Source organism: Leuciscus leuciscus (assembly GCF_965113295.1).
Source record: "Leuciscus leuciscus genome assembly, chromosome: 13".
NCBI classification, from domain to species: Eukaryota; Metazoa; Chordata; class Actinopteri; order Cypriniformes; family Leuciscidae; genus Leuciscus; species Leuciscus leuciscus.
The window spans coordinates 1,054,996-1,070,575 of record NC_138737.1 but is presented as its reverse complement, the minus strand read 5'-3'; the positions used below and the strand labels follow the sequence as shown (position 1 = coordinate 1,070,575).

General features: G+C 36.3%; 1 protein-coding gene across 1 annotated transcript; it reads left to right on the top strand.

Annotated features, from left to right (window-relative positions):
- The first annotated feature begins 699 nt into the window (after positions 1-699).
- On the top strand, positions 700-14,343 carry mrps27 (mitochondrial ribosomal protein S27). Its single transcript, XM_082188913.1, has 11 exons — positions 700-846; positions 3,034-3,111; positions 3,195-3,265; positions 3,905-3,963; positions 5,261-5,375; positions 7,297-7,375; positions 7,461-7,576; positions 8,929-9,031; positions 10,177-10,319; positions 11,798-11,926; positions 13,981-14,343. The coding sequence occupies exons 1-11, from the start codon at positions 771-773 to the stop codon at positions 14,203-14,205; spliced, it is 1,194 nt and encodes a 397-aa protein (XP_082045039.1). The 5' UTR covers positions 700-770; the 3' UTR covers positions 14,206-14,343.
- Positions 14,344-15,580: the final 1,237 nt, after the last annotated feature.

The following is a 15,580-nucleotide window of genomic DNA, read 5'->3' as shown; positions in this document are numbered from 1 at the left end:
GGGGCAAATAGTAGGAAAATAAATACTATAGAAGTCGATGGGGTCCAACTGTTTGATTACCGACATTCTTCGACATATCTTTTTGTGAAATATCAACATTTGTGTTCAGCAGAAGAAAGAAACTCATACATTGGAACAATGTCAGCGTGAGTACATGATGACATGAGTTTTCATTTTTGGGTGCACTGTCCCTTTAATAACACGTTTTTAAGATCAAAAGTCTTAAAAAATTCACAGTAAACTAACATGAGCATGAATATTTTTAGTACCTAACATTAGCAAAGATTAATAAAGGCTGTAAGAGTATTTGCGTGCTGTGGTTCATTTGTATTATGTAATGCATCCAATAATGTTAACAAATGAGATGATCATGATATGAGCTTTTATCAAAATTGATTTAAAGATTATAAAGTAACATCAGAAGAATAGTTTCTAATGTGTAATTAAATAGATTTCTGTGAAATCAGCAACTTTCTTTATGATATCAGACCGCCATCTATCGGGATCATCTATAATCACACTGAAACAAGAGGCTTGTAGGAATATTTCACTTTCCTCATGTTAAAAATAGCTTGAGTCTCGCTATTAAAATCTATTTTCCGGACGCGTGAGCTCAGATTGTACTTTTGCAGACTCTCTGGGTTATTTCTTTTTTTTAAATCTACAAATAATAATATCTCTCATAATGGTATGCACCCAAGCAGACGCGTGCGCATGCGCAGTGACTCTTTGTGCTCCCCCTCGCTCGTGCCGAATGGTTCAGTCTAAAGATGGCGGCCTCCATCCTGCAGCGCTGTCTCTTTCCCGTACAATCCTTTTCCAAATGTGTTAATTACAGATTAATCGGTGAGTGTCACTATTAATGGATGATCATTAAACTGTCATGCTTACGTCAGACAGAGATATGTATAGAAGTATGACCTTTAATCTTTAAGATAGACGCCTAGAGATGTGAATGAGAGGTGAACGCTAATGACACAAGATCACGTGTAAGTTAAATGTTTGTATACAACTCGAGTTTCTGAGTGATTATCATTATATATATAATATGTAACCTGACAATTCTGTAGCACAATGGCGTTATAATAATCATATTTTCTATATGTTTGTAGTGTTTGACTTCATTTACATTATTGATCACATTATATGATTCTGATTCACAAGCTCTTAATTTGATTCGAATTCAATTTAGATTCATTTGGAGACTGAATATATATATATATATATATATATCAGGTACTGTAGATGTGTGTCTCTCTCTCAACTAATGCTGTAAACTGTACAGAGAACCGTGTCACTGTAATATTACAGGTTACAATGAATAACGGAGTCCAAATTTCATTGCTTTTTATTTTTTAGATATGTTTAATAATCAACACTCAAATAAAAACAGTTCTGTACAAACATTTAAATGATACGTAAGGAAGTTAAATATGAGATAATTATGTTTTTACTCTATTTTAAACATTTAAACGGTGGCTGTAATGAAATATTGTTTTCATGAAAGATTTAAAGGGTTATTAGATCACCCAAACATTTAAATTCTCCCATAATTTACTCTCACCCTCAGTAAAGGTCTTCTGAAGGGGAAGCTGTGTGTTCTTGTAAGAAAAATATCCATATTTATAACTTTATAAACTATAATCACTGGCTTCCGGTAACGGCCGTACATGAGTCTAGTTCCGGCGGAAGAGTGACCTCTGACCCGACGCATGACGAGTGACCTCTGACCCGACGCATGACGAGTGACCTCTGACTCGACGCATGACGAGTGACCTCTGACCCGACGCATGACGAGTGACCTCTGACCCGACGCATGACGAGTGACCTCTGACCCGACGCATGACGAGTGACCTCTGACCCGTCGCATGACGAGTGACCTCTGACCCGACGCATGACGAGTGACCTCTGACCCGACGCATGACGAGTGACCTCTAACTCGAAGCATGACGAGTGACCTCTGACCCGACGCATGACGAGTGACGTCTGACCCTACGCATGACGAGTGACCTCTGACCCGACGCATGACGAGTGACCTCTGACTCGAAGCATGACGAGTGACCTCTGACCCGACGCATGACGAGTGACCTCTGACCCGACGCATGACGAGTGACCTCTGACCCGACGCATGACGAGTGACCTCTGACCCGACGCATGACGAGTGACGTCTGACCCGACGCATGACGAGTGACCTCTGACCCGACGCATGACGAGTGACCTCTGACCCGACGCATGACGAGTGACCTCTGACCCGACGCATGACCTCTGACCCGACGCATGACGAGTGACCTCTGACCCGACGCATGACGAGTGACCTCTGACCCGACGCATGACGAGTGACCTCTGACCCGACGCATGACGAGTGACCTCTGACCCGTCGCATGACGAGTGACCTCTGACCCGACGCATGACGAGTGACCTCTGACCCGACGCATGACGAGTGACCTCTGACCCGACGCATGACGAGTGACCTCTGACCCGACGCATGACGAGTGACCTCTGACCCGACGCATGACGAGTGACCTCTGACCCGACGCATGACGAGTGACCTCTGACCCGACGCATGACGTATTAACGAACACAGAAGCACAGAGGATAGAGAAAAACAAAACGCATTAGAAGTCTAAAACGAGAATTTTTTACGGGAAATGTGGGAGGAGCTTGAGTTTGTTGTTTGAACCGCAAGAGGCATCTACTCTCTTCGGGTCAGAGGTCACGTGTCGGGTCAGGGGTCACTCGTCATGCGTCGGGTCAGAGGTCATGTGTTGGGTTCATAAACACTAGGATGGCTTGAGGGCGAGTAAATAATGGGATAATTGTAATTTTTGGGTGAACTATCTCTAAGTTCTCAGCGCTGTCATAATAAATGTCAGACACACCGTCAAAATAAAAGTCCCACTTCCGACACATCGGCCAAACAGGAAAACGTACTGGTATTTAAAAAATGCCAAATATCGTTAGGCCACCAATCACAATGAAGATCAGCTGGGAATAATATTCTGATTAACACATTAAAGCGTGTGTTGGTTTCAGTCAGGAGGTGTTTGCTGTCCTCGGCGTACACCGACACGGCATTATGGGAGCAGAGACAGAAGGACCCGCAGGACCTCGGTGAGACTCTCAGCCAATCATGAAGGAGAACCGCTGTACACACGCTTTAAACATGATGATGTGTGTATTACTGTGTTGTGCAGGACAGCTGGCCTCTCTGATGGACAGAACGTATGAGAGGAAGTTTCCCGTCAGCTCTTTGGTCATCAGCAGGGTGAGAGACACAGAATATTATTATATTACATACATCTGACACTATATTTGCACATGCCGCTTCTGTATGTGTGTGTGTGTGTGTGCATGTGAAGCTGCGTGTGGTTTCTCAATCATGTTTTTATTAGTATTAATAACAGAGACCAAACAACACACAAAACACTTTATTTTACAGTGTCCTTGTTAAATATTTTCCATGTAGTTACTATAGTAATAACAGTAAATTATGCATAATTACATGCCACTAACCCTCAACCAAAGCCTAATCCTACCCTAACCCTATAGTAAGTACATGTAGTTCATTAATATTACTCAGTACTTTAATATAGAATTACACTGTAACAATGACACCTTAAAATAAAGTGTAACCAATAAAGGGTTATCAATGACAAAAAATAAACGAATAAACGTTAAAAAAGGAGGAAAATACATCACATAAACAAGAAGAATAATCATAGAGTCACAAATATGCAGATCTTTAAATTCTTCTGCCATGTGAATGTTTGGATGATGAATTTACTTATGGTTTAATATATTTTAGAATAATACAATAGAATAATCAAACTGCATTTTTCTCGTGTGAATTCATGACTTATTTAACATAAAAGTAAATGTTTTAACATGTGCACGTCTTGTTTAGTTCATAGACACTTTATCATCAAGAGAAGAAGTTGATAAAGCGGAATATTACCTATATAAGTAAGTATTACTCTTCAGATCTTTAAATATGTTCCTGTCTGCTCAACACTGCACTGGGAAAAAAGAGTTTTCAAAGTTGAAAATAAAATATAAGATTATTGGAAGAAAATACTATTTCAGTTTTTAAATTATTATTAACAATTAAATTTTGTTTCGTTCATGTCTCTTGCAGTGTAAGCCTAATACTTTATTAATTATTTTATTTGGAATCATGTGTAATATAATAATATAAATTATAATAAAATAGGCCAAGATGATGATCTTTAACCCTCTGGTGCTTTTCGGTCATTTATTACCATAAAAGGTAACGCTAATAATTTTTTACTTTATCAGAATGGTATGAGGCTTGGTAAAGGTTTTGCCATTTGCTGGAAACTTACAAAAAAATTCATGGACAAGATTCGAAAAGATAAAAAATTAGGCATTTGTAATGAATGGGAGACGAGTTTCCTAGTGGAAGCGTTCGGTACTGCGGATGAATACAATCTCACTGAAAACTCTTTTTTTTTGAGATATCAACGTAAAATTTTTCTTAATCTTAATGGCTTTCATTTTCTCACAGTTTTAGAGTAAAACATGTTTTGGAAAATATATATTTAATATATGAAAATATTATTTTAACATAATATTAATATTATTATATGATATCATTTTTCATAACAATCAAATTTTTCATTTTTTAAAAAACTTTTTCTAGTTCAGCAATAATCTGCCAAGTGTTGTCTTTAAAGAGAGATCAAACTTCAGTCTGTGATCCAAATCACTCAAGATTTATGAGAGTTTAAGTTGGAAATTTCATTTTTAGGTCAATACTCGAAAAGTGGCACCATAAATTAATCAGTACCATAAAATCCCCTTTAAATACAACATATTAAATAAAAACATCATTGAACTCAAATATAGCACATTTCATCGAAATAATAAAATATTTTTGAGATGCCATGATGTGAGGAGCACTAGAGGGTTAATAATATAATGTAGTATAATATAATTTAGTGTAATACAATATAATGTAATTTAATGTAATATAAATAATATAATGTAATGTAATGTAATGTAATGAAATGAAATGAAATGTAATATAATGTAATATATGATATAATATAATATAATCTGATTAAACCCACAAACCTTCATTTCATATGAAGCAAGATCTTTGTTTGTTTATAACAGTGGTTTTTCTTTTTTGTAATATTCTCTGGAAAAATGTGAATATAAACTGCACAATTATTGCGATTGGATCGAATAGCCATGATCATAAGACTGATCAATAAGTGTGTGTGTGTGTTCTCGTCAGGTTTCGTCACAGTCCGAACTGCTGGTATCTGCGGGACTGGAGCGTTCACAGCTGGTTCCGGCAGTGTCTGAAACACGGAGCCCGAGATAAAGCCCTTTACACACTGAAGAACAAGGTGTGTGTCCATGCATTAGGGGTGTGCATTGGCACTACCCTCACAATTCGATTCGATTACGATTCACCAGGTAACGATTCGATTCTACGATGCATTGCGATGCATCAAAATTCTACTGCACACAACAAGGCAAGATTTTCATCAGTCATGAGGCAATACAAGCAGTCAGATATTGAACAACAGATTTTATTGGCTGCTATGTGTGTATTATCACTCTCCTGTATCTTTGATATAAATGTCATTAAATAAAATAAAATTGAATGGTACAGGGTATTGGATATGGCATTTTCAAACATGAAAAAGAAAACATAAATCACTGCTGTCAGTGCTTTGAATGAGAAATGTTTCTCTTCTCTCTGCTTGAACTTTATTGTCCAACTCGAGGCCAGAAAATAAACAGTGTAGGGGTGTAACGGGTCACAAAATTCACGATTCGGTTCAATCCGATACACTTGTGTCACGGTTCGGTACGTTTTCGATACAGCAAAAAGAAAGAAATGCCAGAGAAATGTCCTTGATTTTTTTATTTTTATTCTTTTTTTATTTAAAACTAACATCATAAAGTATGATATTTTTTTCTTTGAGCAATGATGGAGCTATAATTGACTCTTCTTAGGAGCATCCGAGCATATAAAACAAAACAGCTCGGAAAAAAATAAATGTAGGCTAATATTTTGTGCTTATAAACGAATGTTTATTTTAGTTCAGATTAACATTTGAGGGCAGCAATGTTATTCATAATGTCGAAATAAATCCGACATAACGTTACTTGAAAGCATTATAGCCTACTATTCCTGCCAAACTTCCAAAGTTGCAGTTAGTGTTACTACAGTAAATCCATGGTGAATGTTGCTGATCTGTGGACACTGGATAGTTCATTCATGTCACAATGTTTCTTCCTGGTTTCCACGTCAGCACTGTTTGATCTGTTAATAACGGAGAAATGTGAATGTTTCTCATTAGATCTCGCAGCGATATTATTACTTTAGTGGCGAATTCAAATGCTTTCTTCACTGGATCTCTTAGCGCTGTATAAGATCGGCTCGCGCTGCTTTGGTCCAAACTGATAAACAGTCCGTCACGAGTAGCTCAGTTTCGTTCCGCTTACATTGCGTTTGCCATTTGATGTTGTGGTCGCGCCAGCGTCTACATTATGAGCGCGCTCGCGACGCGCTTACATTTGAAATAACCGTTCGGTGTGAAAACGCGTGCCTTGTACCGAACGGTTTAATACACCCCTAAAACAGTGACATAATCGATGCTGAATCGTGCATGCCCCGCATTGCGATGTATCGCCGAATCGATTATCGTTGACACCACTACCATGCATGCTTTCACTTCACCAATGAGTTAAAGTCTATGGGCTCTATCACACACACACATACACACACACACACTGAGGGCTCTATCACACACATACACACACACACATCTTTAACCTCGCGCACGAGCAGACCCTTTTCCTCGCTAGAGAAGTGTTCAGTTTTTCCGCTTGCTAATTCCTCCATGTAAACAGCGAATCCGCCGCGGCACGAGCGCAACTGGCTTTTCAAGGGAATGTGAGATGAGACTCTGATTGGTTTATTGCACGTTACGCCCAAAACACACCCATTACTCATTAAGAGAATAGAGACAAAACACACCCATTACTCATTAAGAGAATAGAGACAAAACACACCCATTACTCTTTAAGAGAATAGAGACAAAACACACCCATTACTCATTAAGAGAATAGAGACGACACTTTTAGACCAGCGCCGGGAGCGCCGACCATTTGTCCCGTCGTTAAACTAGCAAAAGTGGATTCGGACACGCTCAAAGTGCACTTCCGCTTTATACCATGAGCTTAGATCATTAAGATAGGGCCCTATGAGTGTTAAACATGTATGTTTCGCTGATCAGATGTGGTGTTGTCTTACAGGTTCAGTTCGGCATGTTTCCTGACGACTTCACCTTTAATCTCCTGATCGACTCCTTTATAAAGGACACAGACTTCAAGGGTTTGTAATGCTGTTGTTTGCCACATGAATCCCGTGTCAGTTCATTTGTTGGGCTCATGAATCCCACTTTGTGTGTTGAATCCAGGAGCGTGTTCAGTGGTGGAGGAAGTGATGCTTCAGGAGGCGTTCGAGCGACTCTCCACACAGATCCTGTCGCTTCACGCGCTCAGCAAATATCTGGCAACCAAACCTGAACTCAGCGTGAGTAGAACAGCACAGAAATGAGCTTCTCCCTCAGTGTTTCTGTGTGGCATTCCTGCACAAATATCTAAACATTCTTTTACTGGTGAAGAAAAATGACTGAAGATATTAAGATATTTAAAATGAAATGAGTTTGTGCTTAAAACAAGGGGAAAAAAATGTATTTCCCCTTTGAATTAAGTAGATTTTTCTGATTTGGCAGATATTTGTTCCAGGGTTATTATTACAACTGAAATGAAAAACATTTTTGTTACTTGAAGCTTTAATATTAAAAAAAGGTGAATTGTATTTCCCATCTTCGTTTAGTTTAACTTGATGTACTAAAAAAACATTAAAAATGAGATAAATGAATAAAAACTATTTAATAAAAACAAAAATATAGGAGAAAATGACAAAAACACATCAAATTACTACAAATTTTACTGAAATTAAAACAGAAAATATTAATATGAAATCTAATTCAAAATATTAATAAAAACTAAATCTCAATTGTACTAAAATAACACTCATTTGTTCTTGTTTTAAGCACAAATTTGCTTAATTTTGATAAATAGTCTTAAATCTTGATTTAAAGGGGTGGTATAATTCCCTTTTCACAAGATGTAAAATAAGTCTCTGATGTCTCCAGAGTGTGTGTGTGAAGTTTCAGCTCAAAATACCCCACAGATATTTTTATATAGCATGTTAAAATGGTCACTTTTTGAGGGTGAGCAAAAACACGCCGTTTTGTGTGTGTTCCTTTAAATGCAAATGAGCTGCTGCTCCCGGCACAGGGGGCGGAGCTTCAACAGCTTGTGTCCTTTTACCTCACACACACATGCACTGGAAATTTCAAAAACTTTTAGCCTTTTATGTTCAAACCGGAGTCAGACAATGATGGAGAGACTCAAGAAGAAGTGTCAACATGTAGAAGCAACAGGACATTTCTGAATGTTAGTTGATGAGTTTATGTAGCGTATGTGTAGTTATCTTCTAGTCATTGATTAGCATATTCTGTCTTGATAATCTATAAATCGTGTTCCGGGGGCGGGGTTTATGTAAATTTTAGGGTTTGTGATGTCACTAACCCCTGAAGAAGCTCGTGTAGTCTCTACCAGCCATAGTTGTAGTCCTTAAAAAGCGATTTCTGTAAAAGTAAATCTCTCCCTTTGCTCTGAACTTTGAGTGTCGTAACTTTGCAGATGTTGTTTATGATCAAACAGCAACATTACACACTAACTACAGTTAGAAAAGTCAAATCATAGTCAACCACCCCTTTAAGAATGTTTAGATATTTGTGCTGGAAAACAAGAGGAAGAATATATGTTTTGTGTGTGCTGTAATTGTGAAATGCCGGCTGTGTGATCGTCCAGTGGCAGGAGGAGAGGATCATGGGAGCGTCTCTGATGTTGGTCGGACTGAAGCAGGAAAACTCCGTCGGCTTCAGCGCTCGACTTCTGGGACTCGCTCTCATCGGTGTGTGTCTTACACAACTACACTCTTAAATCAAGATATGTTTACTGGAGAAGAATGACTGAAGTTGTGAAGGCCGGATGGGAGTGTGTGAAGCTCTACGGCTGATTGTTGAGTTAAAACACACACAGAAGCAACAGCTCATTCCCATCAGGATCAACACAACTTACCAAGAGCGGATCATGTTCAGTGCACATGCTTTTTTGAGTTAAATAATGGAGCAAACACCAGCCAATCATAGTCAGTCATGTGATTCATTACATACATGTTGTGTCTGAAAGGGAAACTCCTACAAATGCATATGCATGTTGGTGTGTGTGTGTGTGTGTGTGTGTGTGTGTGTGTGTGTGTGTGTGTGTGTGTGTGTGTGTGTGTGTGTGTGTGTGTGTGTGATGCATTACTCAGCAAGTCATTTAATTACTTTTAGTGAATTAGGGGATTACTTTTATTTTTTCTATCATTTAATTACAGTCACTTCTGATGCAATTGCATTAAATACTGTATAATGACCAATTCTCTATAAAACAATAGTGGATTTAACATCAGAATGTAGCGTCTAATGTTAACATTTATGTTTTTAATGTAACCAGTCAGATTAAAAATAATTTATGCAATTTTATATTATTTATTTGAAAGATTTTAACGAGCCGTTTCATGCATTGCTCAGCTGGATGAGGTTGATTGAAAGTAATTTGTAATTAGTACAGAAATAATGACTTTTTTGTTTTAGAGTAACAGATCCTGGTTTAAAATATTAGTAAATCTGGAGTTTTGTCCTGATATTTTGTGAATTAAGTGATTTTTTTTTTTTTTTTTACTTTTTAAGCTTTTTCCAGTTTTTTCAGCAATAATCTGCCAAGCGTCGTCTTTAAAAACAGACCAAACTTCAATCTGTGATTCAAAGCACTCAAGATTTATGAGAGTTTACATTTTTTTAGGTCAATACTCGAAAAAAACCCCCATAAATTAATTAGTACCATAATATCCCCCATAAATACAAAATATTAAATAAAAAACACTATTGAACTCAAATATAGCACATTTCATTGAAATAAAGAAATATTTCTGTCTTTTTTGAGCGACATGCGAGGAGCTAATGCTTTGAAATTGAAATATAGAATAATATTGTAATCTGTGATGTTGCGCAGGTAAAGTGGAGCTGTCCAGAGGAATCCACTCGGTGTTTCACCAGATGCCCCTGATGTGGACCTCGGGTTATCTCGAGCGAGCTCTCGCCCTCATCAACACTGTGTGCTGTGACTTCACACATGTCAAGTTATCTCAGGAAGTCGTGAGTATCTCAAACCAGATCTGAATGACTGTAATGAGGGCTTGCCGTGTTACGTATCTATCTCGCCTGAGGGAGAAGTTTAAAGAGAATCCACTTAAATTATGCTTTTTGAAGTAAACGTTTGAGATCACTGAACATAAACTCTCTTCTGGAGTCGATTAGGATGAGAAGAGAAACTTTAGATGAACTCCTTTTCTTCATCTTCATGTTGCTGTTTGATCAAGCTCCAGTTCTTCTCTATATCAGTGTCAGTGTTCCTGAACTCCTGAAACGCCTCCATTAGTCTTCAGTTTCTTCCGGGAACGAACACGTCATTGTAATAATTCATACGCAGAATAAAGGGGCGGGGCCTGGTTGAGTTAGTTAGTAGTGTGTTAAACTGGCGGTTATGGTAATTAGGGGCGTGACATTTCACAAACACACTCGAAGCGTCGACCAATCACAACACACTGATCCAGCCGACCAATCAGAGCACAGTGTGCTTTTCAGAAGGAGGGGCTTCATAGAGACAGGAAGTAAACAGAGCGTTACTGACAGACTGGGAAGAGAGGAGCCGCAACAATGGAGAATATGAGGAGAATAATCAACATTCATAGTTAAAATTCCGACTTAAATGTATGACATAAAAAACTCATAAAAATGAAAAAAATATGACACCATACAAGTTGCAACTTGAAAGGTGAAATTGCGACTTGAAATTTTGACTTTCAAAATGATGACATACTAAGTTTAAATTACAAAAAGTCAAAATGATGAAATATGTAGTCATGATATTAAATATAATTATGATATAAAAATCATAAAAATGACAAAAAAGTCAAAACATATCTCATACACATCAAAATTATGACATACAAGTCGAAAATTATGACTTTAAAAGTCATTCTTAAATAAAAAGTAAATCTTTAATGTCAATTTTTACATAAGTTCGAATTTATTACATTTATGAGATAAGTTGAAAACTAAATTATGACTTAAAGTCGAAATTATGACAAAGTATATTTAAAAAGTTACAATTTTGACATACTAAATCGGAATTATGATATAAAAACTAAAAGTTTATAAAAAAAATTAAATTCTGACTTAAATGAGATTTTTAAAAATCATAAAAATTACAGTAAAAAATATGACGCATACAAGTTGCAATTATGACTTAAAAGGTCATTCTTTCAAGATTGACAAAAATGTTGACAAAATAAGTTGAAATGCAAAAAGTTCAAATGAAATAAGAAGTCATAATTATAAGTCGAAATTTGACTTAAATGTCATAATTGACATAAACAAATCATAAAAATTACAGTCAAAAATGACACACACCGAAAAGAATGACATACAAGTCAAAATGCATGCAAACAACATCAAGACTTTGAGAAGAGGCATAAAATGTCCTCTTGAATGAATATAAACCTTGAATGAGTCACTTTGATTAAACTCGTCTGCATAATGAACAGATGTAATGTAGTGTGATGTTCCTTCAGCTGGACTGTGTGGAGAAGATCCTGCAGGATCTGTCAGAGATTCCCGATGGACAGATCTCAGGGAACGACAGCGATGAGGAAGATCATCTCCAGAGACTCAGACTGCCGGAGTACATGCAGCTCTTTAAGGTCAGCTTCCCTCACATCAAATATCATCAACATTTATACTGTACATTCTCATGAACACCTTCCAAACTTTCTCAGAGAGTGTGTTAGTGCTTGTTGGATCTCAGAGGAAACTGTTAATGAATGAATACATTATTAACAAATAACAAACAAGCATTCAGAGGTCTCGAGATGATGAACATGATCTGATAAACTCTGGTTGATCATTTACACTCCTTTATAAAGTAAAAGTCTTAAAGTATAATTGTACAAACTTACTGTCAAATCTGCACTGATTTAATAAAGTAAACACTTTATTATTAATAATAATAATGACATTTTTAGTAATATTTCAGCTTGACTGAAGCAGCTTCGCTTTACTTAAAAATCATGAGTATTAAATATGATCATCAGGCTTTTGAGGAAGGCTTATTTGTTCATCTCTCAATCATCATTATATTGCATTATATGTTTTAAAACTACAGAGCTTTGATTATAAAACTAAGCATTTAAATATAATTTTGCTAAGACATTATTGGCAGATATTAATATATGCATTTTATGTCAATATTCTGCTATACTGTTATAAAGATCTCATTGATTTAAATTTCAAGCATCTGAATTTCATATAAATATCAGCATCTGCAATATATTTTTGCTCAGTTTGAGTCTCTGAATAAAATTAAGACATATTTTCACTATATCAGACAATATGAGCCAAATTTGTGCTTAAAACAAGACAAAAAACAAATATATGACAATGGAGTCAGAAAATTTATATTTTTTTCCGTTTGAATTAAGATTATTTTTCTGACTCCATTGACAAATATTTGTTCTTATTTTTATCACAAACTCACTTCATTTTGATTCATTGTTCAGACTTAATATCTTCAGTCATTTTGCTTCTTCTCCAGTAAATGTATCTTGATTTAATAATGTTTAGATATTTGTGCTGGAAAACGAGACAGAAACACGGAAGAACAACTTTTTTTTTAGGGTTAGTTTTTATTAATTTAGTTACAAATATTTTTTAATACAGAAAACTTAACTAAACAAAATGGGAAATACAATTCAGCTAGTTTATATATATAAGTATATAAGTAACAAAAATGGTTTTAGTTTTAGTTATAATAATAACCCTGGAACAAATATCTGCCAAATCAGAAAAATCAACTTAATTCAAATGGAAAACAAGATAATTTTTCTGACTCCACTAGCATTTTTCTTTTTCTAGTTTTAAGCAGAAAACTCATTTAATTTTTTATTAAAACAAGACTTAATATCTTCAGTCATTTTGCTTCTCCAGTAAATGCATCTGGTGCTCTTCTGACTTTTTACATTACAATTAAAAAAAATAAAAATTCGTCGGAATTGTACAAAACTTGGTAAAGGTTTTGGCACTTGTTATGTGGACACACAAAAAAATCATGGACATGATCCGAACAGGTTAAATGTTCCTAAAAAAATGAATCACACTTGAGCTCCTCGCGGTCTGAAACGAGCGCATTAGAAATGAATGAGAGGAGTTTCCTCTAGTGGAAGCGTTTGGTACTGCAGCCGAACTACATCTCACTGAAAGATCAGTTTTTCAGATATCAAACTCACATTTGGAACACATTGTTTAAATTTATGGTTTTGATTTTCTCACAGTTTTAGAGTAAAACATGTTTTTGGAAATATATATTTCATATAAAATTTGAAAATAGTATTTTTCCACATTTTTCATAACAATAAATGTAAAATTCTGTAACTTTTTTAAACTTTCTCTTCAGCAATAATCTGCCAAGTGTCGTCTTTAAGAAGAGATCAAACTTCAGTCTGTCGCTCTAAAGCGTTCAAGATTTACCACAGTTTAAATTGGAAATTAAATGTTCAGGTCTATGCTCAAAAAGTGAATAAATGAATTTTAAATACAGTGTAAATGTACCATAAAATCCCCCTGAAAAATACAAAATATTAAATAAAAAAACATTATCGAACTAAAATATAGTACATTAATTTCATTGGTTACGAATATTTGGATATTTGTGGTGTAAAGCGAGAGGAAGAGCTGTAATCTGTGACCGGTGTTTCGTCAGGAGCTGAAGGATCGTCTCGTGGCTCAGGATCAGACGGACCCGAGGAGCCTGGAGTCACTGGTGTCGGATCTGACCCGGGACACACTGGCGGCCTGTGAGGAGTCGGATCTGGCCCAGTACCGGCAGACGCTGTGTGACTGGGAGGCCGAGAGACACCAGCTCATTCAGAGAGAGAGAGAGACGAAGGAGCGTCTGAGCAAACAGCGGGTCGCTGCGGCCCAGTGAACGACAGGCATTGTTTCTCATGTTTATTGTCTTTGGTTGGGAGGATTGAGATAAAGATTTGTGTGTTAATATTATTTGGATTCTTTTTCAACGGCCTGTAAATCTGAACAGAATAAATAAACAATGAAAATACTCTTATTTAGTCTGTCCTGTCACACTGTACGCACTGCAATAACAGGATTTACTCTGAACGTCTGGAGGTTTGTCTTCTCTGTCTTCTGTTCTCTAAATCTGATCAAACATACAGTGAAAATTGTGAAATATTATTATGATTTGAATCATCTGTTCTCTATGTGAATATATATAGTAAAGTGTAATTTATTCCTGTGATCAAAGCTGAATTTTCAGCATCATTACTCCAGTCTTCAGTGTCACATGATCCTTCACAAATCATTCTAATATGATGATTTGATGCTCAAGACACATTTATGATTATTATCAGTGTTCATATTTTTGTTGAAACCGTGATAGATTTTATTTTTTAGAACAGCGTTTATTCGAAACAGAATCTTTTGTAATATTATAAATGCCACTTTTGATCAATTTAATGCGTCCTTGATGAATAAAAGTATTGATTTATGTTCATTTTAAATCTTTACTTATCCCAAACTTTTGAATCTTAATGTATCACAGTTTTCACAGAAATATGAACATTGATAATAATCATAAATGTTTCTTGATCATCAAATCATCATATTAGAGTGATTTCTGAAGGATCATGTGACACTGAAGACTGGAGTAATGATGCTGAAAATTCAGCTTTGATCACAGGAATAAATTACATTTTACTATATATTCACATAGAGAACAGATGATTTACATTATAATAATATTTCATATTTTTACAGTATGTTTTATGAAATAAGTGCAGCTTTGGTGAGCAGAATAAACTCTTTCAGAAACATTATTCTGATTGTTATTTTCTTGTCTCAGCTGTCAGTTCATTCTTCGTGTGTGTGTGTGTGTGTGTGTGTGTGTGTGTGTGTGTGTGTGTGTGTTTTGTCTCATCTATTACACACACTGTAATCGATCCGCTTCCAGCTCAAACAATCCGGCGCTTCTGCTGTAATTCTGCACCTTCATGTTTAGTGTTTCTTGATGGCGACGTCGTTCCCTTTCCTGCGAACACACACACACACACGCACACAATCCCAGCGGACAAAACCCATTCTGTTCTGTGGCTTATCAGGAGACTCGGACAAAAGGGCCAGAATCAGATCTGAGGCTGTTTTCAGGAATTCTTTTATCTTTCTAGTGAATTTCGGCGAGATTCTGCTCCTGTAATTGGTGGAAAACTCTTTCCCAGTGGAAAACAAGATGCACATTGTAGCCTAATGGATGTTATATAAATCTGTCTTTATATGTGTTTATAAGC

Bases quoted from the DNA above. Each gene is read 5' to 3' on its own strand.
- mrps27 (XM_082188913.1), top strand. From the start codon at position 771: ATGGCGGCCTCCATCCTGCAGCGCTGTCTCTTTCCCGTACAATCCTTT. The intron at 847-3,033 runs GTGAGTGTCACT...TGTTGGTTTCAG, and splicing joins TGTTAATTACAGATTAATCG to TCAGGAGGTGTTTGCTGTCC. The intron at 3,964-5,260 runs GTAAGTATTACT...TGTTCTCGTCAG, and splicing joins GCGGAATATTACCTATATAA to GTTTCGTCACAGTCCGAACT.